Genomic DNA, 19,833 nt, shown 5'->3' with positions numbered 1-19,833 from the left:
CAGCATCATCAGAATTTACACGTGGGGAAGTTTTGGATCCCAGAAAAGGATATAGTATGTTCCTTACATAGGGAGAATAGCTGCAATCCTAAATATTTTTTCAAAATAATTTTTCTAAAACTCTGGGAGGTCTTAAGGGTCTTTGCCCTTTTGAAGGACGAAGTACAGCTGGATAATTCAGCTTCATTGGTAAAAAGAAAACTGTTACTTTGAAGGCTGACAGAAAATTAATTTAATATCCTCAATAGTACATTATTAGTAGTACCTAAGAAGGTACCTATTCCAGGTACAGGGAAAGAGCCTCAGCTCATCCAGTGTTCATCAGACCTCAGTAGAGCAGGTGACTGAAAATGGCAGCCATCAAATGTTTTGCTGTGCATTCAGCTGTCCTACTCGACAGGTGGCAATCTGTGATGCTTGAGTTTCTCAGGGTATACTGTGTAACTTGGTATGCAAGTTGGGCAGTGTAAACTTTCCATCTGTTCTAGAGGAGCTCCACCAATAGTTGAGATGAAGTAACGTGGTTTTCCATAGCCAGAGCCGTGGTGCTCCTCCCCAGCCCTAGCAAAGCGTCAGGGTCTGCCATGTGCTTGGCTGCACAGATCCATGGCCACAGAATGCAGACCTGGCAATGGGAGAAAAGTGTGAGGAGATGGTTGTCAGCACAATAGGACTTTTTCTATTTCTTTTTTTTTTTTTTTCTTTTTCCCAGAGCCACAGAACAAAACACGATTAGGCTGTACACTCACATGTTTCCATCTCCCCCAGATATTATTATGACTTCTTTAGCTCCCATGCAGCCTTGGTGTACATGACCTAGATGCTTATTCCAGCGAAACTCAACTTTTGAAATGTTCCCAGAAATGTCTGTATCAATATAGTTCAAGTATGTGTTGCCTGGCTTGAAAGTTCCCCTGCCAAAAGAAAAGCACAAAAATGAAGCATGCATATGAGTCAGTTGTCTAAATTCCTGTGCCTTTCTGGATGCTAAGATGCAATGATTACATGATTGTATGTCCTTCAGCTTTGCCATCTTTGATTTGTGAAGACAAGTCTGAGACTAGCAGTAGCCTCCCCTCAGGCCACAGAACTCTTTGCTCTCACCCTCCTTGCTGTGCTACCTGTGTCTAGAAAGGAAAGAAAACAGAGAGAGAGAGAGAGCAGCAAGCACATTTTGATCAAAGTCTGTAGCACCGGAACCTTCAACCACTTATCAGCTTCTTTTATTACCAGCGTAGGTCACAGATCACAAAGAACAAGATGAGACCCAAAAAGAGATATTATAGACTCCATATAATAACAAGTTTTTCACCAGTCATGTTGCACTTACTTGTCAATTGTGTATTTTCTCCTGATCCCATTAGTTCCAGTCAAGGCTACATCTATATTTCCCTTCATGATTTCTGTTGCAGACAGTCTGACACGTATCTCTTTTCGCCAGCCTTTGAAAACAAAGGGAAATAGATGGTGGTTGTAAAGAGACTTCTTTCCCTTGTATGTTTCAGTCTTTTTCAGGGAGAGGAGAGGTAAGCAAGCAAAATACCTCTGTCTTTATTAAGGCAAATGTTAGTTCTGTGTGATTCTGGTGATATTTATTTCCTTGACACTGATGTAAACTACAGTTCTAATCTTTACTGGCTTCCTGGTCATGCTAAGTATTTAATTTGCTTTGAGCTACACACCATGCAGCCTCAGTGTTCAATTTGTAATTTCTTGTGCTTTGAAGAATTTGGGTGGGGGCCTCAGAAATAGCACTTTAGCTCTGAAATAGGAAGAATTATGTATTTTCTTAAATCATCTTAACCTCAGTTAGAAGATCCTGTAATGTCCGTGTCTTCCCAAGGCAGAAGCATAGACCCATATACAATAATGCACATTTGGAAAGTTCTTGTACTAGCTTTAGTGTGCGCTAGTAAAGGAGAATCTCTTCACCTGCTTTGGGCCACGGTTTTTATAAACCCAACAATGTAGATGTTGATATCAGTGTATTCATTCAGATTTCAGAAATGCCTACTTTCTCTGCACTCATATTCATTTTTCCTCTTGCTTTTCTCAAGATGCGACCTAAGATTTTTTTGTACCTAGTTTTGCTTTTGTATTCTAGTGCCTAGTGAATGATGTCCTCAGACACCTTATTTCGTGTATCACTCTTGGAGTTCATCATCTGGGATGTAATCCATCTTATTTACAAACTTCCTTATTTCTCAGTTCTTTGGAATTAATCACAATTAAAATTACACTTCCTTATTACCCCCCATCATTATGACTTGATGAGTTTGGCAAAAATACCCTGAAACTGCCTTGTTTACAAGCTTTTGTCAGTGAGAGAAACATGAGTTTTTCGCTTTGAAATTTTGCATTTTAGGCATAACATTCCTCCCACCTCCACCTTTACAGAGCTTTTGTATCTGCTATTCAGTTAACAAAATTTGGCAGGGTTTCTAAACCACAGGTCGGCATCAATTCCGTAATTATCTCACCCTTATCCAAACAGAGCTGATATGCCATATATATTAACATATATAAAACTCCAGCACTTACGAGCAAATGGAGGCTGGGCTCCTGTGTTTAAATACACCTTTTGCTGTTCTTTTTCAGTTTTGTGAGAAAACACATCAGCATAATGACCCATCAGTGGGCATCCTCCCTTTGGGCATGGGAAGCAGGCTCCCTGGAGAAAAATAAGTGTGTGTTACAATATGATATCTATTTTAATTCAAACACTTACAGTATGATAAAATTGGGTATTTCAGCCTTTTTTTCCCCCCAGTTTGTTTGAAAAGGTGCTTGTTTTTGAGTTCTTAATATATTTTCACTATTTATCAGAGTAGTGGAGAAAGGAGTTGAGATGGTCAGTCCACTTACTTCATCATGCAGGTATATATATATATATATATCGCTAAATTGCACAGGGTTCTGGCTGTTATTCAAGTCCTGAATTACATCAGACTTTCAAGTGATGTGGCAAAATCACTACAAGCAATGGCAATTTCTCAGCATGTCCTGGTTTCATCTGGAATAGAGTTAATTTTCTTCCTAGTACCTGGTATGGTTCTGCATTTTGGATTTAGGGTGGGAACAATGTTGATAGCACTGATGCTGGTGCTGCTTCTGAGAGGTGTTTATACAGAGCTATAGATGTTTCTGCTTCTCATGCTGCTCTGACAGCAAGGGACTAAGCATTCACAGGGAGCTGAGGGGAGCACAGCCAGGAGTGAGCAAAGAGGTGTCCCATAGTATATCCATACTGTATGGTGTCATGCTGAACAATAGGACTGAAGGAACTGGCTCTGGGAGTTCTCTGTTTGGGGACATCTGGTGGTAACTAATGGCATTATGCATCATTTGGTGCTGTTTTGTGTGTGTGGCACTGCTGTGTTGTTTCCTCTGCTGTAAATGCTGTGGGTGTTCATTGTTGTTTATAGATGTTTAGACATTGATAAAATCCAGTACCTATCTTCTTGATGATGGGTTTCAGCAGGTTTGTGTGGCACTGGTTTAAGTGGGCTGCCTTCAGCAAGCCCATGCCCCTCACTGTAAATCTACACAGCTGAATCCAGCCCTCGCTAGCCTTCTCAGATCTTCATTTCTTCTTGCAATGGCTTAGAGTGTGGACATTTGCTGTCTTCATTTTCTTCTGGAACTGATCTGGGGTTTGCTGCTTTTATATTTTGCCCATGTTTTGGCTATGAGGATGAGGGCAGTCTGCAGAGCCACCCTTTATTCTATCACATGGAGTCCAGAAGCCATCTCAGAAATTACTAGGGAAAGAAGAGCAGGGCTGTAACCTTACCTCCTTCAAAAAAAGGTACCAATACTCACCGATATAAAAGCTCGGTATGTTTCACACTGGTAGCCAACAAATCCATTTGGAGTGATAATACTTTCAGCATAATACCGGAGACTTCTTTTATGTCCACATCCAAGAGATCTATATGCTGGGGAAAAACCCCGCGTAGAAATGATTAAAGGTACGCATCAACCATAAAATCCATGCCAGAACAACATACATGGGTCTTTATGGCACAAGGCACTCTTGTGTCCACATCTGTATTTCTGATGGAGAAGAGCAAGCTGTTGCCCATGTGTGTGCCATGTGGAAGCCCGTGGAGGTGGAGATGCACCTGGCAGCCCTCTCACAGCCCCCAGTCCTGCAATGCACACACTTGACTGCCTGAACTTTACATGAGAACAAAGGAGGATTTAGCAGAATTTCCCTTTCATATTTCGAAGACTGGAATAATTCATAGTTGCAGCATTTGCAAAACATATAGTAGTTGCTATGAAGTAGTTTTCATTTGCTTACCATTATCACAACGTGGTAATTTGTAAAACCACAGTTTCCACTCACTTCTAGAATTAAAGATAATTATAGTAATTATTTTAACTTCAGCGGCTTTCAGTGTTTTTAAGCTCTGAAAAATGTGCGGTCATTTGACATTGGTGATTCTGTGAAATGCTCAGAAAAGCAAGATGCTTGGCAGTGTGTCCTCGATTTTGTCAGAATTATTTGAAATAAGTGCATTTTGCCCTCAGAGCGAAATTTGTGAGCTGTTAATGCAGAGCAGAAGAAAGTGCAATTTGTATTCCTTGTTATAAGCACTGTCTTTATTAGCTCTGAAGCCTCTCTTCTATCAAAGCGCAATATACTGATGTTAAGCTATAAAAATAGGCTCCACTCTGCTGCAGTGTTGGGGGACTTTGCCCAGTTTTAGGGTGACGTCAGGGAGGCACTGAAGTAATTGCAAGGAGGCACAGCTTGTAGTGAAATCAAATTTTCACTTATAGTTGCTCATCAATATTTATGCATCTTAAAGACATCCTGGTTAACGCTGACCAGGTATCAACTGGTCAACCCTTTGTTCTTTACACAGAGGGAAAGAAAAAACAAACAGAAACGTACTTTCATCAGCGTTTCTCAAAAACAACCTGGATCATCAAGGTTTCCTGAGTTTCCAGAGTCTGTTTTCTTTATTGTTCCTTCTTTCAAAGTAATTCAAAAGAGTCTATGCTTAAAATTTAAAAATCTCAGTCCTTACGGTAAGCTTGCCTCGTGGTAGTGCCAAATTCATTCAACATCTATACAAAGGGAACCCTTCCTGCATCAAAAGCTGTAGAAAGAACTTACTAAATAGCATTTCTAAAGCACTCTTTAATGTAAAAGCACTGCATACATGTAAATATTATCGAACAGAAGAGATATACACAAAGCAAGGTTTATATGAGAGGCTGGAGTTAACACTGTCTCTACTTTTAGGAGCTGCATGCACTTCATCTGCTTGTGTTCAGTAGAGCTGGGTTTGTTTCTTACCACAAAAAATGGCAAGAAGCCTAGCAAAATACTTAATTTTTGCTGAAAATTGAGATATTTTTATGTTGTCACTTTTGAAGGTGTTTTGTGCACAGCAGCTTTCCATCTTGGTTCCTAACTTTTCAAACCAGTTGATACCAAGCATTTTTGAGAGCCAACTACCTACTAGTGGTCAAGATTTCAAAACACATAGCTATGTATAACAGGTCTTCTTATCTCTATAGGCTAGGGTTAGAGGATGGGATTTGGGGCATCTATTTTGCTTTATCCCTGAATAGCTCTCGTTAACTGCTTAGCTTCCTTTGCACAGCATCAATCAGTTCATTAGTCATCTGATCAGCCTCTGTTTTTCAAGCTTGCTCCGTACCCTTTGAAGATACTAAAGCTGCTAATGTTGAGTATGCTTGATGGCAGTAAAATGGGGATGAAAACAATCACTTTTGGATTATCCAGATCTAAGATATATAGGTAATAGATGCATTCAAAAGGCTTTGCCTTAGCTCAGCATGCAAACTTGCCTTTCAAACTGCAGTTGTAATGTGGCATTACTTCTTTAGAACATACGTACTTCTCATAAGGTCATTGATGTTCCGAACTGCTGCAGGTACACGAAGCTCCCTGCATCCTGGCATTTTCTTCCCACCATTTGGGTAAAAATCCAGGTGGCCACAAGTCTGAAGAATCCCAGGAGCTGAAATATGTAAAATCATAGAATCATGGAATGGCTTAGGTTGGAAGGGACTGGTAGCCTCCCATCAGATCAGCTGCCCAGGGCCCCCATCCAACATGGCTTTGAGCACCTCCAGGTTGGGACATCCAGAATCAATGCAGACTGATCACCACGTAAAAACTTACCAAAGTCAAAGAAGAGATGACCAGCATGAGTGTGAATTACATCAACAAAGTTAGCATCTGAAGGATCCAGCCTAACTGTTGCAGGAGTGTACTGGAAAAGAGGTCCAGCTGGATCCAAACCTAAGTGAAAGGAGATGGGAATAATAACATAAATATTAACTTTACTTATTTACTAAATATGTCATCACGTTTCTACCTTAACTCCTCCGGTAAAAATCTATTTCATGCTGATGTGTATGTGTGACAGCCAGAAAAATAACAAGCCAGGTTTTAATAGAATGGTGTCTAGAGGCAGTGCAGTGCAGTAAAAATTGGATGGATGGATGGCTTACTATTGGGGACTAATGTCAAAAGAAGAGATGTAGTGGTTGTTGGTTTGTTTGGTTGTCTGGTGTGGTTTTCTTTGCATATTACTGGAAGATGTTACTGATTTTGATATGTTACTCAAAGCTTGCATATTTGTTTGAGAATTTTACTGAAATATTATGCTGGTTTGGGCTTTTAAATCCAAATATGATAAAGAGTTGCTAATGTTTTACAAGTCTGTTATTTCACATGTGGTAGAATATCTTCCTGCTCTTTGGTATTGCTGAAGACTATATGCAGTGTGCACTGGGAACCTGTGCAAAGTAACATATATTTAGCTCCAGTAGGGAGAGATTAACCTTCCTGTTGCAGTTCAGCCTTTCTCAGGGCTGTAACTGTTGACATGAGTGGCATGGGATAGGATGTGCAATAGCTTTCTTTGAGTGATGCTATGCTGTCTGTACAGTTACAGGAAAGCAGCACAGTGTCTGTGTTATATTTTTTAGGTAACAGTGACCCTTTGGTTCTTTTTTAAGTTGCATTAAAATATACATCTGCTACAGCTTCAGTACCCGTTATTCTTCCAATGCCAGGTTTTCGTCTCCCTGCTTCCCCTGCAGCATGTGCTCCGAGACTATGGCCAATGAAATGAACATTGGCAGGAGAGTATCCGTAGTTTTTCTGTGAAGACATAAGGAAAAGAAAAAAACAAGGGTGCTAAATGGGAGATACAAGCCAAAGGCTTTGCAGCATACCCTCGTGACCAGAATGCCACTGAGATCTGTATGCAGTGGGAAGGGAAGGTGATGAAGGACAGTGCTGTAGGTGGGAAGTTACTGCTGTGGGAAGTGGATTTGTGCCAAGGTGTGGAAGAGAAATAGTTCCATTCCTACCCCTGTGGTGACAGTAACCTCCACTAGGATTGGGCTGTTTAATAGACATTAGGAAAAGGGAATTTGTTGAACGACAGAATAACTTGGGTTAGAAACGACCTTATAACCAATCTAGTTTCAAGCCCCTGCCATAGACAGGGTTGCTCTCCACAAGATCAGCTGCCCTGGGCCTCACCCAAACTGGCCTTGAACGCCTCCAGGGATGGGGCATCCACAGCTTTTCTGGGCAGTGCTGCCAGTGCCTCATCACCCTCTGAGTAAAAAATGTCTTCCTAACACCTAGCCTAAATCTCCGCTCTTTTAGTTTAAAGTCATCCCCCCTTGTCCTGAATGTAGCTCCCATAAGTAGCATTATGCCTATCTGAAAGGTGAGTGACTCCTCCAACTCTTCATATCCAATGAATACCCCTCATCCTAAACCTGTCTTTTCAGTGACTACAGTGTTCTATGGTTTTCAGTGCCTTTTTCTATGCCATGCCCTCTGGGTGAGTACAGTGGCCTTTGTGCTATCCAGGTTTTCCAGCACCCAGATCCTGAGGAGCATTTCACTTTGTGCAGGATTAGAGACCTTTTATAACATTTTCAGCTCAGTGGTACTGAGTTCTTTACTTTCTGTCTGTGTTGTATCAGATCTAAAGATGACACTGATCCACTGACATTCATGTTCCAGTTGTACCTCAAGCAAGTTCACAAGATAGACCAGCTCAGCCCCCACAATGCGAACATTGTTGACTGCGTCTGTGTACAAACCACTGGAACCACCTCTCCAGTCAGTCAGAATGCAGTTCACATCTTCAACATAAAGCATGAACTGGCAGGGACAGAAACAGAAGAAAACAATCATGAAATACAGCACTTCCAGGTTACACACAATTAATAATTAGTTTTACTATATAGAGAGATCTCCCTTTAATTCTGTGAGTTCTGATTTTTGCATCTCATCCTGGCAGAACTGGCATACAGCTCCTGCCACAAGGCTCTTTCAGCTCTTGCCTTGCTTTCCTTCTCCCTTCCTAGTACTGGCTTTACAGAAGCCTGTGAAGCATCAGTAGGCAGCAGCCTGCAGGGCCAGAGAGCAGTGATTGCTCTTGTCAGTGGGGCTGAACCCCACTGGTAAGTAGTAAGGGTAAATCAAATAATAGACTATCCTGAGTTCAGAAGGACCCATAAGGATCATCAGTTCTAACACCTATTGAGGATAGGCACAGTTGAGTATAGGTTTATCCTAAGGACTTGGCTGGTGATTAATTTTGAAAGGAAAGAAAATTATACTGTTCTTAGGGGATTCTATTTAGCAGTGTGTTTTTCTAATAATGCCCTAAAAACTCGAATATTACTCTTATTCATAAAGTTGTACAGCAAAATGATGCCTTATGCACTTGCTGTGTTTGTGTGGTAAAGATGCACCTTTATCCTATTACTGCTACAGAGCCAACACAAGGAGGCAGAATGGAGGCAGGTTTGAATGCTGCAGGTTTGATGCACAGTAGTTTCAGTTGTTTTCCATCTCAGTTGCTGTCATTGGTTATAGGGGATCAGCTTTTCTTAGTGCCTCAGTTAGAAAAGGAGGATAGAATGGTTTCTTTTTATTGTCCAAGCTCTAGTCTTGAAAATGTATACATTTGGATCATGTAATGGGATTCACAAGTTTGAGTTCACGTGCTTGAACTGCTCTGCTTCCAAATCCATTTTAAACAAACTATTCTATTTAGACACCTCAGGCAAGGGAACTTTCTGATGGCTTTCTGAAGCAATTTCATTTTTAAAGTACACCTAAATAAAACCAAATCAATCTGCTGAACAGAGCATTTTGGCTTTGGCAGATCAAATGCCTCATTCAATCTGAAATGTTTATCTTGAACTTTTACTGAGGTGAGAAAGTGACTTTTTCCCCGTTATTATTGTCAAGGAATTGAAAAACAATCAATTACAGTTTTCACGATGGGGGTGAATGCAGCAAAAGGGCATTTAACAAGAGGCTAAAGTGCACTATGCTCATAGGTAGGAACAGGAGGGCAGTCTTGTGAAGCTAAACTTGTTTCTAAGCTTTCCATTCATGTATTCCCAGAACTAACAACAACAACAAAAGCAGAGAAGTTTTAGATGGGAATCATCAGGCAGTTAATTGGGAGTGTGTATGGGTCTTTGCACTGTTAAGTACAAGTATGATGGCACCGTACTTTGCACATGCTTGCTATCCAGGGCAGGTCTGCTCCAGCAAGGTGACCGTGTATAATGAAGCGAGTTTTCCTGTATGCTCGAAAGTTTGAAGTTTTGATAGTTGAGGGATTTGAAGCAGAAATTTTCTGTGTCAAAACAAACAAAACATCAACAATGTGAATGTTCTGTGCCAGTGCACACCAATACAAGGCAAAGGAACCCAGTAGTTTAGGCTTAGGTCTCAAATCTGAACAGATGAGTCTTGTTCCTGATCCTAAACAGCTTTGCTTGGGAATATCAGTTAATGGCTTCAACAACATTAACTCCTAGTTAACTGAACTAATGATACCAACATCCTATTCTCAATGATTTGAGATATATTGGCACAATGTGCTGTGTAAATATAAGCTTTCCTTTTTTACTGCCTTGCCTGCATCTGGATTTATAATGATAAAACTGAAACTGAATTTGAGCTACGTACATATCATAGAATATGGATCAGGTCCTCTCATGAGAGACCTGTAAGTAAAGGTGTAGGAGAGAAGAAAGAGTTTCTTACTTGGTAGTTCCTGATGTTGTCCCTAGTGTAAAGGTGGAAAATAGTGTTCACAGCTGCTGGAGAGCTGGGCACACCTGCCAGCTCTCTGCCTGGGATCCCAGACCAAGGGGGACTGTCAGTAAAGCACCCAAGCCTGTCGTAGCACACTTCCCTTCCTAGGGAACATAAAGAACAATAAGAACAAACCAGCTTCTGCTGCCAACTCAGAGTAGTCTTTCACTTTGTGTTAATGGTCTGGGGTTTATGTCAATTGTTTTTTCTTGTGCCAGAATTAAAGACAGAGATTTCTGTTTTTAAAAAAGCTCAAAACATTAAAACACACACTACTGGTTGCTCTACCACTTACGTAAAGCACCTCCCTTAAATTTCATCATCATAAGGGTTCAGTGGAAGTGATGATGTCAGTAGGATGAGAGGAAATGACCTCATGTTTTGCCAGTGGAGGTTCAGGTTGGATATTAGGAAAAATGTTTTCTCTGGAAGAGTGATAATGCATTGGAACAGGCTGCCCGGGGAGGTGGTGGAGTCACCACCCCTGGAAGCATTCAAGAAATGGATACATGTGGCACTGAGGGATGCGATATAGTGGGCAATATTGGTGGTTGGTGGAAGGTTGGACGTGATGCTCTTAAAGGTCTTTTTTCAACCTTAATGATTCAATAATTCTATGATTCTGTGAATCTAAGTGCAAGCCTAGAGCACAGAACAGCCCAGGGAAATGTCATCTGTTCCTGTATGGCGAGAGTTTCCCAATTTCTGTGGTGGCTTTAGTAAAGTAATGTAAATATGACGTATGGGTGTTGCCATGAAATGCCATCCTCATCCACCATGATAGCACAACAGTTGTGGAGCTGAAAGCCATTTTTATGGTTATTAAAAAGACAACGATGACAAAGCAAAACTATTGTTACTGTGAGAGGGTGACAGAACCAGAATGCATCGGATCGCGGCTATTTGTAACTCGGTACAAAGCGCAGGGTAGGGCACTACATATTGAAAATACTTTCAGAGGAAGAAACTGGATTGTGGAGCTGTAATTTAGGACTTCACTAGAGATTCTGTCCTTTTCAAAAGTTCTTTTCCTCTGATGCTAGGGAACTCCTGGATTGTGCTTTATTGTTTCTCCTTTTTGTCCCTGTGCCTTTATCCTTTCCTATTGGTAAAGAGATATTTGAGACCAGCATTATTTCTATGTTCTATGCGTAGTGCTGTGCAGTGTATGTGCCTTGGTTGGCATTACCACTGTGCTGTATTTGCCATAAATGGGTGTTTGGCATGGGAAGAGAACAGCTCTGGGAGAATTTTAGAATCCATTATTATATATGAATACCTTTCTAGTTCCCTTTCTTTTTGCTGCAAAACCCTTTAAAGAATTAGATTGATAGGTTAAATGTATCAAAGGCATGACAGAATTTATTACTGCTAATGAAGAAATCAATGATATCAATTCCAAATCATGTTCTTTTTCTAAAATGTAGATATTCTGGTGTAAGCTGCACACAACTTTTGCTGTTTATGGACTTTATCAGCTGTGTGTCTTACCTTTAGCTGCATCAAGAAGAAAAAGAGTAGTGATCCATACTGCAAGCATCTAAGGCAAAAAAACCCAAAACAACACAATTCAAGCTTAATTAATTATAAATCCAGAGTTCACCTAGGAATTTTCTTGATCCATTAATAGAAGTCATAGTGGCCATGGGAGAACTTCAGGCATTTAATGAACTGGAACCAAAAGAATAAACATATTTCAAGAAAATACCTTTGATTCCTCATTTGCCATGGAATTATTGAGAATAGGGCATATCCTCTCATCAGCTCTTAAAGATTCTCCCCTGACCTTGACAAACAGAAGCTTTTTTCCCTTTAGAACTGTAATGTGTGTGCAAGTGAATGGATTTTGTAAGGGATCTGCTACAACAGTTTTTGACAGAGTCAAGTTTCTTCTAGGCTTTAATAGAAAAACTACTTGTCGAAGTGCTAATCAGTGATTGTGTTTTAGAAGAACAGAGGCACAAAATCTGCATTTCCAGATCATGCCAATAGGAAAGATCAAAATGAGTTTTCAAGACTATTAGCCTTGTACTCTTATCAGTATTTGATCACTTAATTGCTAGCTGATACGTAACCATCAGAGTACATGGGACCAGCCATGTACCTTCAGGTAAAGTAGGGCATGTATTTTACATGTAGTTTTACTGCTAGTAACTTAACTTTAAAGGAAAGATGAGGAATTGCTGAGGTACCTTTAGTCAGTGAGATAACACATATGCAGTTTGACTTTATAACTTGCTTTCTGTGCACTGCATATTAACGAAGTGTGCAGAATATAATATGGGCAAAAGAAGAAAAGTAAGAGGTGCATGCTTGCTATGCTGTGGATGTTAACAGCTCATCCTTTGAAAACTCTAATATCAGAGTCTGATCCTACAATAAGTCCTGCATCTTCTCCCACCACAGTCCCCTGGAGTTGGTAATTTGCTGTTAGGAGCCAAGAGTTCGTCCCTTCACGACTCACTGCAGATTCATGCACGTCTTCCTTCCACTTCCTCTACTCCACCACTCACAAAATACCCCATGCCCACTGTGATTTGAGTCCCTCAGATACTCTTGACTCCAGTACATCCCATTTACCTTGGCAAGGCTCAGGTGCATTCTTGGAGTCCACAGTGGCTGATTGCAGAAATTGTAGGAGCCCGTTGGAGTGGACAGTGTGAAGCAGGACAGCTCTGGGCCCACCTTCTGAGAGGACACTCACCCTCCCACCGCCGTGCAGCATCTGTGGCTTCACTGCGCGGTGCCAACTGAGCTATCTTTGTGTCAGGAATGCTAAGATGTCAGGAACCAGTTTAGACCAGTTGCTGTGAGACTCCGCCTGTTTAATGCAAAGTTTCAAATAGGGTGTTACTGTCGTTTGTCAGTAATTTAAAGCTAAAAAGAACAGGGAAGTGGGATGCAAACAGTGAACAAGTATGAAGCCTTTCAGCATTGGGATTAGGGTTCCCACCATTGGCTGGGCACCCCATCTCTTTGCAACACTGAGTTGGGCTTTGCTACAGCCTTCTGCGTGATGCTAAGCCCCATTATTTAGGATCCCGTTCCAAACTTTTAAAAGCAAAACCATCCCACTTGGACCCCGTTGCCTGCCTTAAATATTTCAGTCTTAAGCAAACTTTTCCAATTTGTATTTGACAGATGATTACATCAGCACACAAAAAATGTGTTGAGCGATCAGCTAGCACGTATGTTTGCAAAGTGTAAGCTGCTACTTGAGAAAAATCAGAGACATGTATGAAAAAGGGTTAGAAATGTAATTGCATGCTCTGTCTTGTTATTTGTTCATCTGACAGTTATCTCATATGTAATTTTCCCAGTGGATGCATTACCTGACTCTTCTTTGAGAAGATGACAGGAGTGCTCTCCAATAGAGAACAGTTCTTTGGCCAGATTGGCACCGTATCCAATTACCACGGATCATCATAATTAACATGTATTAATTGCAGTCAATTTAGTTTTTAGTGTTTAGGTTTACAACATCTTTTCACAAAGAACTGTGCTGTTGTACTATCAGGCTAACATTTCTGATCAGACCTTCCTAGAAATCTTTGTTCCTATACGTAGATGCCAATGAGTAACTCACATCTCAGCACTTTAATGCGAAACCCTTTATTGGATTACTATGGCACCTCCTAAGCAAAGGGTGTACAAGAAGGGGAGACTCCCTTTTTTATAATCCTTTCCACTGACTCTTATCTAACATGTAGATATATGACAGAGGTTTAAGTAATTCTAAGGGGTGCTAGGTTCAAAAATTGATTTTCTTTTCATTTTTTTTCTTGGTTAGCCTAGACAGGTTAATTACTTTAGGTACTGATTGTAGAAGGAAGTAGACCCTCAATACCTGTTCCCTGTAACCTAAGCAGAAAATTAAGATGGTAGGTTGTTATGTAGCTGATATTTTCTCACTTCAGGCCCAAGTTGCTCCAGCAAAGTGTGAAATGATTTATGTTAAAATCTGAGTTATCTTCTCCTTACACAGTTAAAGAATACCGATGGGGTGTCAGTGTGTCTGTTAATTACTCATCAGTAGGGTTCAGCAAGCAAAAACACCAACCAGTCTTTTAGAAGAAATGGCTAAATGAAGCATACATACAAAAAAATCTACATCTAAGTTATCCCAGATCATCTTGGTAGAAACTGGATGAGGTGATAGCGTAAGTGCTCGGATCTGTGATGCTACAGTATGGTATTCTCTGATGTGTTATATAACTTCAAACTAAAGGGAGTGAATGTTTGTGTTTTTGTCTGTAAGCATTTGCAGACAAACTCAAAAAGACTGATTCATTGGACCCCACAGAGCTGCTGCCCCCCCCTCCCCCCCAAAATTAGTATCTAATATACATAACCTGCTTCTGATTAAACTCTACTACCTATAATAATTTACCTATAACTATTTACCTATTGCCTATAATAGAATTAAACCAAACCCTCACTTCATTCTATACTTCCCACTGAAGTGGTTTACTGCAGGAGCAGGTCACTCAAACTTCTAAATTAGTCCATTTGGTTTAATAAATTATTATTGTTACTTCATCCTCATAGATCTTCCCTATAACTAGAGTATTTTGGTGCATATTCTCTCTGGGGAGGTAAAGAAAACTGAATTATCCATTACATTAAGAAGCCTTTCTGGAACCAGAACCTACCTCAACTCCTTGCTGCTGCATGAACTTTAACAGCAAGATGCTTAGGTCTCTGGGTTTCACCTAGGATGGCAGCATTGCTACCCTACTCCTAGTTGCAAAGCTGCATACCACAAAGTCCTTGTAAATCATCATTCTAGTGAGCATTCAGCATTGATGGGAGCCTCACTGCTGTAGGCTTTGCTCAGAATGTGAAATGGATGTTTAACAAAGTTCATCTGCCTTTTTGCAGGCAGTCAGATGTGACAGATCTCCTCCAGTGTTTGAGAAGAGGTTGCTGGGAGGGCAAGGCATCTTCATATTTGTATCCAGCAGACAAGCATGAAATGGGTTTTTCATGCTCATTTGCTAATGCCAGGAAAGCTCATAGCTCAGCAACATTGCTAGTTGTCAGCACTTCCCTGTCAGCTTCTAGAAGACTTTTCACCTTAATTGGGTTAACTACTTCAATATTATTTGCCTTAGTTTTATAGAACTCATTCATGCACCCATCTTATTTCTGGGAGAACTTCTTTCCCCCCCCCCTTCTGTTCCAGAAGAGCTGGGAAACAAACTTCTTGTTCCACTCAGCCTGAGTAGATGGACATCTGTCTTTTGCCTCCCATTACCAAAACCAGAAAGGAAAATTCTTTCTGTCACAGAGATTTATCCATTCATTTCTGATTTCTTGGGGAAACAATTGGCCAAAGATTCTTTCTGCCACTGAAATCTGGCTTTGTGCAGTCTCCTGAAAGCTCCCCTCTGTCGCAACACGTGGAAGAGGGAAACTTCTGTGATAAGAGCATTGTATGTAATATGACTAAGGATAGCACGAAAGGGATAAACCCTTGAAATCATTGTGCAGAGCTGCTTAAGCAATTTTTTTTTGTTTTAATTCTTGAATTGCAATTTCACCCCCTTATCATGTCTTAGCCTAGAGATTGAGCTTTCTGGGCAGGAACTTACCTTTCTACCTCTGCACTGTGGGGTATGTAACTCAGATTTGGGAAGTGTATAAATAGTTTTTATTACTAGTGGTAACAGTAATGTAAAGGTCACCTTTTTCTAGTATGGCTGCTGTAGGAATCTCCCTAAGGAGATAACACTTATAAATGAAAACTTAAATGCCACTAAGAATTCCTCTATTCTACTCAGTCTGCTTGCCTGCTGAAATAGAAATGGATCACTGTTCTTATTATCTGCTGTTCTTTCATTATGATCCAGCTTCTAATACCTCTATTGATGCTAATCTCACTGGGATCACTCAAAGAATTAATACTTCTTAAATAGAAGAAGAGCACCAAGTGTTGTTTGACTTGCTTTGTATTTTAATGCCATTAAAGCCAACAGTTGTGATTTATTTATACTTCCAATGGAAGCCCACTTTTTTTTTTCTTATATTTCTCCATGTGAGCCTAGAGATGCTTTTACAGATTTCGTCTGTATTTCTTCTGGGTTTTCCTCCGTTTTGTCAATGTCAGAGAGTAGAGATACACATCTACTTTCAGTCCTAGTGCTGCTTAACTTTCTTTTGGCAACATTCAGTAACATCAAATTTAGACTGAAAAGAATCATACTTTCAAAAGGTTGATTAGCCACCTACAGTACAAAAAGTAATGAAAGACATCTGTAACTTTAGTGACTTTACCTAACAGGCATTTCTTTCTTTCTCTCATTAGCCATTTACCTTGAAATTATTGTATTTGTACTTTTGGAGATGGAAATCAGTTCAAGAAAGGACAGTTAAATACCGTGTAAAATAGATCTCACAGATTAACAGAAAAGCCATAGCTGCTCTTGCCAACCCTGTTGTAGAAGGCTGTGCTAAATGAATAGTAATTGATCATGATGAATTTTGTTACACGCTTTAAGGATTACATGAAGGGGTGGAATAGATGCTCTAGTTTGAAGGCCTTTTGAATTTATATTTCTGAATTTTAAGATGTCTTAATTAAACTTGATGGTTATTAGTAGCATAGTAGCATATCTCCTTGATGAGATAACTGGGACAACTCTATCTGCACGCACAATCACTGAAGCACTATGCCTTTAGAAACATTTCTAGACTTTTTTGTTATTATTATTTCTTAATTGCTGTTTGCTTGAAATGAAGGAAGTCATATTAAATAATAGCATAGCTTGCAGGATGGCTGACGTATTTTCTGTATCTTGATGAAATTCTTATCTATTTAGTTCTGGAAGTCCAAAGACTAAAAGTTAAATCATTCTGTACTTTCTAGTGTCCTGCCACATTTCTGTACATTTCAGTGTTAGTTGGATTTTTAACTACCCTTACATCTCACTTTTCTCAGTGTTTGCAATTTTTGGAGCAGAGCACTCCACGCTAAAAAAAGAATGATAGAGCCAAACAGCAATATTAATTTATATGAGCCGTTAGCTGCTCTTAAATAGGAACAACTAGCGTTATAATGGTGTGGCTTCATAATAGGCCTTTCATGCTGTATGTGGCCTTGTTTATGTGGGTTTGGTTGCTGTTTCACAAGCGCTGTTTTTGTTCCTCTGCACTTCCTCTAACTTTGGTCCTGTGCAGGTTGACGTAAAGGTGTTGCTATGTTTGTCTCACTATCTTAAGGTTCTTAACTACTCGTGGTTTGGCAACCCATGTAATGATTTAATAAAGCTGTGTCGGCATCCTTTATCCTGCACCGTGGGTTTGTGCATTTCCCTACTGGAGAGGAAGTTTGGACTGGGAGCACTATTAGAATTAAATCAGGTTTTAACAGAAGCATTCCTTCTGCTGTTTTAGGAACAGTACTCATTGCTTATTTGAGAGAGGCCAGCCAATAAAGGGAGGGCTGTGAAGAAAAGTAAGTAATTTACACTATCTTTCAGTAAGATGGCATCTTTTTGCCTGATAGGTCAGCTGGATCAGTGTTACATTCAGTAGAATTTCAGATAAATGGAGCATTGCCATTTAAATTTTAAGTCTTTTGATTTGGAAGCCATGAGGATGAGAGAAAATTGGTATTTAAATATAGTGTTGAAAAAGACTATCCCAAATGAGAGTGGCATGCGGCATGATCACAAACTCATTTTATGTGTAAGGAATGTGGGAGTGGAATGCTGCAATCAGCCCAGCATGCAATATATAGAGGCATTACCACAACGATTAGATCTAAATAAGTCTAACTGGAACATTTCATAACGTGAGCCCAGGTCCACCTCTTTTTGCAGTCAGCTGAAGTTCCTGCCATTGCTTTCAATAAGTGAGGGCAGAAACAACATTTCAGTATTGATTTCAGTGTGTGTACAATTGCGGTTTGTATTTGAGGTGCATGGAAATGTCTGGAAAAAATGTCAGATATCAACATCTTTTCAGAGATCTGTTGCACCAAATACCAAGTGTGAAGAACCGAGGACTAAAATCTCACAGGGCTGATCTGTGTGTGGGTTCATACTGCTCAGAACAAGCCTTAAGTTGTGCCAAGGGAGGTTCAGGTTGGGTATTAAGAAAAATTGTGTGTTAGGTAAAATCTTCCAGTGGCAAAGAAGGCCTCCTAAGCCCTCTGTTGTCCTGTCTTCTGATGGACATAGCTCAGCTGTTCTGGACATTCTGTGTCCTGGAGCTGTTGGTCACCTGGGATGTGTCTCTACCAGTCCAACTTCAGTTTGGGTTGGTTAAGGTTATTGTGAAACATCCAGTGGCCAAAGCTGGAGTTATCAGCAGCCATAAGAGGGCAGAGCTGTGCACAGGACAGGCCATGGGAGCTTAGAGTCTTTGTTTTGTCCTTTACAGATATTCTCAGCCTGCACCCTCTATTCCATTGGGATTTCATCACTGCAACAGTTATCATATCCCACTTTGCAATATAACTTTAAAAACCCCTGAAATTCAATGATTGAAGCTATTATTCCTTTTACGCTGTAGTTCTGTGTCTGCTATAAACATTCATACACCTCAAACTGAAGCAATATATACTTTCAGAGAATTGATAATGATAATAGATCTGAAAAATGATTCCTTTGTTCCCATGCTGGGGTCTGTGCTGGACATTTCCTATGAAGCTAATAAGGAAGATTACAGTTGTAGAAACACCTCCTGCTGTAGAAACAAATGCCTGTGTGTCTTTATACAGAGAGAAACTCAGAAGGTAATACAGAGGATAATTTTGCACTCACCTTTCAGCTCCAATTTATAACATCATGTCCATCATCCCATTGCCAGTTATTTGCATCACAGCAGCACCTAGAGGCCAGCTCTACTCAAACAAGGGAAGGAAAGATCTTGATGCTGGTGCATCGTATTAAAAATATATGAAAAGTGATAGAATTTTTTTGAGAGTTACTAGTAGGCTTCAAATAGATGAGTAATTTCCTCTCACAAAGATCGAATAATAAAACTATGATGCCTTATTTCCTTGAAGAGATTACAGTGAGGAATTATATTTGAAGTGAGAAGAAGAGAAATCCCAGAAACCCACCCTTCTAGTAGTGAAACACAGCCTGATAGAAAACAAAACAGTGCCGTTCAATGGAGATTTATCAGAGCTCCGTATTAGAAATAAAAATAAAATCTAGGAATTTTGGCGAGTAAAAAGCAATATTTGCACATGGACATGAGTTATGTGTTCACAAATGGCTGTTACATGTTGCTATAAGGGTTTAGGTTACAAACCTGCATCAGTAGATTTGAGATTTTTGACGTGGCATATGAAAGTGGCCCACACCAGTATCTTCTATCCCAGTAAAAAGTTACCATTTATCTTACCTGAATTCTCAAAGGGTTTGAAAAGCTCTGTTTATGTTCATCCGGTTCAACAGGAATAAATCATTCTCGGGGTAACATGATTTTCAAATATGTCTGTTTTCTTATATTTGCTTGAGTATTTTCTGAGAAGCACGAGGATGAATCACTTGGTTTACATAATTGCATTGTAGATATATTTGGAGACAACTGTGTTAAAAGGGTTTGCATTAATCCATTGGTTAAGGTAGTTTCCCTGGAAACTTGAGGAGAATCCTTCTCACTGCAGTCTTTATTTCTGCTATTTTGTTATTTTGTTTGATAAAATGTACAAGAGTACTCGCTGATTGGATGAGTGCTTCTTT

The 19,833-nt window shown here is 40.0% G+C and overlaps 1 protein-coding gene across 3 annotated transcripts; it reads right to left on the bottom strand.

The window, feature by feature from the left end:
• Positions 1-212: 212 nt before the first annotated feature.
• Positions 213-19,628, bottom strand: LOC140254485 (pancreatic lipase-related protein 2-like). 3 transcript variants are annotated; one of them, XM_072340986.1, is made up of 15 exons: positions 19,493-19,603; positions 18,904-18,983; positions 12,716-12,956; positions 11,627-11,675; positions 10,085-10,239; positions 9,546-9,671; positions 8,042-8,176; positions 7,045-7,153; positions 6,167-6,286; positions 5,880-6,002; positions 3,823-3,938; positions 2,542-2,671; positions 1,331-1,442; positions 750-914; positions 435-625 (listed from the first exon to the last, which is right to left on the bottom strand). In XM_072340986.1, the coding sequence occupies exons 3-15, from the start codon at positions 12,734-12,736 to the stop codon at positions 562-564; spliced, it is 1,425 nt and encodes a 474-aa protein (XP_072197087.1). In that variant the 5' UTR covers positions 12,737-12,956; positions 18,904-18,983; positions 19,493-19,603; the 3' UTR covers positions 435-561. The 3 variants fall into 3 exon arrangements, with proteins under 3 accessions (XP_072197086.1, XP_072197087.1, XP_072197088.1); XM_072340985.1 differs by lacking the exon at positions 18,904-18,983 and having other exon boundaries at positions 213-625; positions 19,493-19,628; XM_072340987.1 differs by lacking the exon at positions 18,904-18,983 and having other exon boundaries at positions 8,090-8,176; positions 19,493-19,628.
• Positions 19,629-19,833: the final 205 nt, after the last annotated feature.

Source organism: Excalfactoria chinensis, chromosome 6, assembly GCF_039878825.1.
Source record: "Excalfactoria chinensis isolate bCotChi1 chromosome 6, bCotChi1.hap2, whole genome shotgun sequence".
Taxonomy (NCBI): domain Eukaryota; kingdom Metazoa; phylum Chordata; class Aves; order Galliformes; family Phasianidae; genus Excalfactoria; species Excalfactoria chinensis.
This window is presented reverse-complemented; position numbering and strand designations above follow the sequence as displayed.

Excerpts from the sequence above, each read along its gene's own strand:
- LOC140254485 (XM_072340985.1), bottom strand. The coding sequence starts at position 12,736 with ATGCACCTGAGCCTTGCCAAG. Across the intron at positions 6,287-7,044 it reads TGGCATTGGAAGAATAACGG|GTTTGGATCCAGCTGGACCT; the intron begins GTACTGAAGCTG and ends CCTTTCACTTAG. Across the intron at positions 6,003-6,166 it reads TCATCTCTTCTTTGACTTTG|CTCCTGGGATTCTTCAGACT; the intron begins GTAAGTTTTTAC and ends TACATATTTCAG.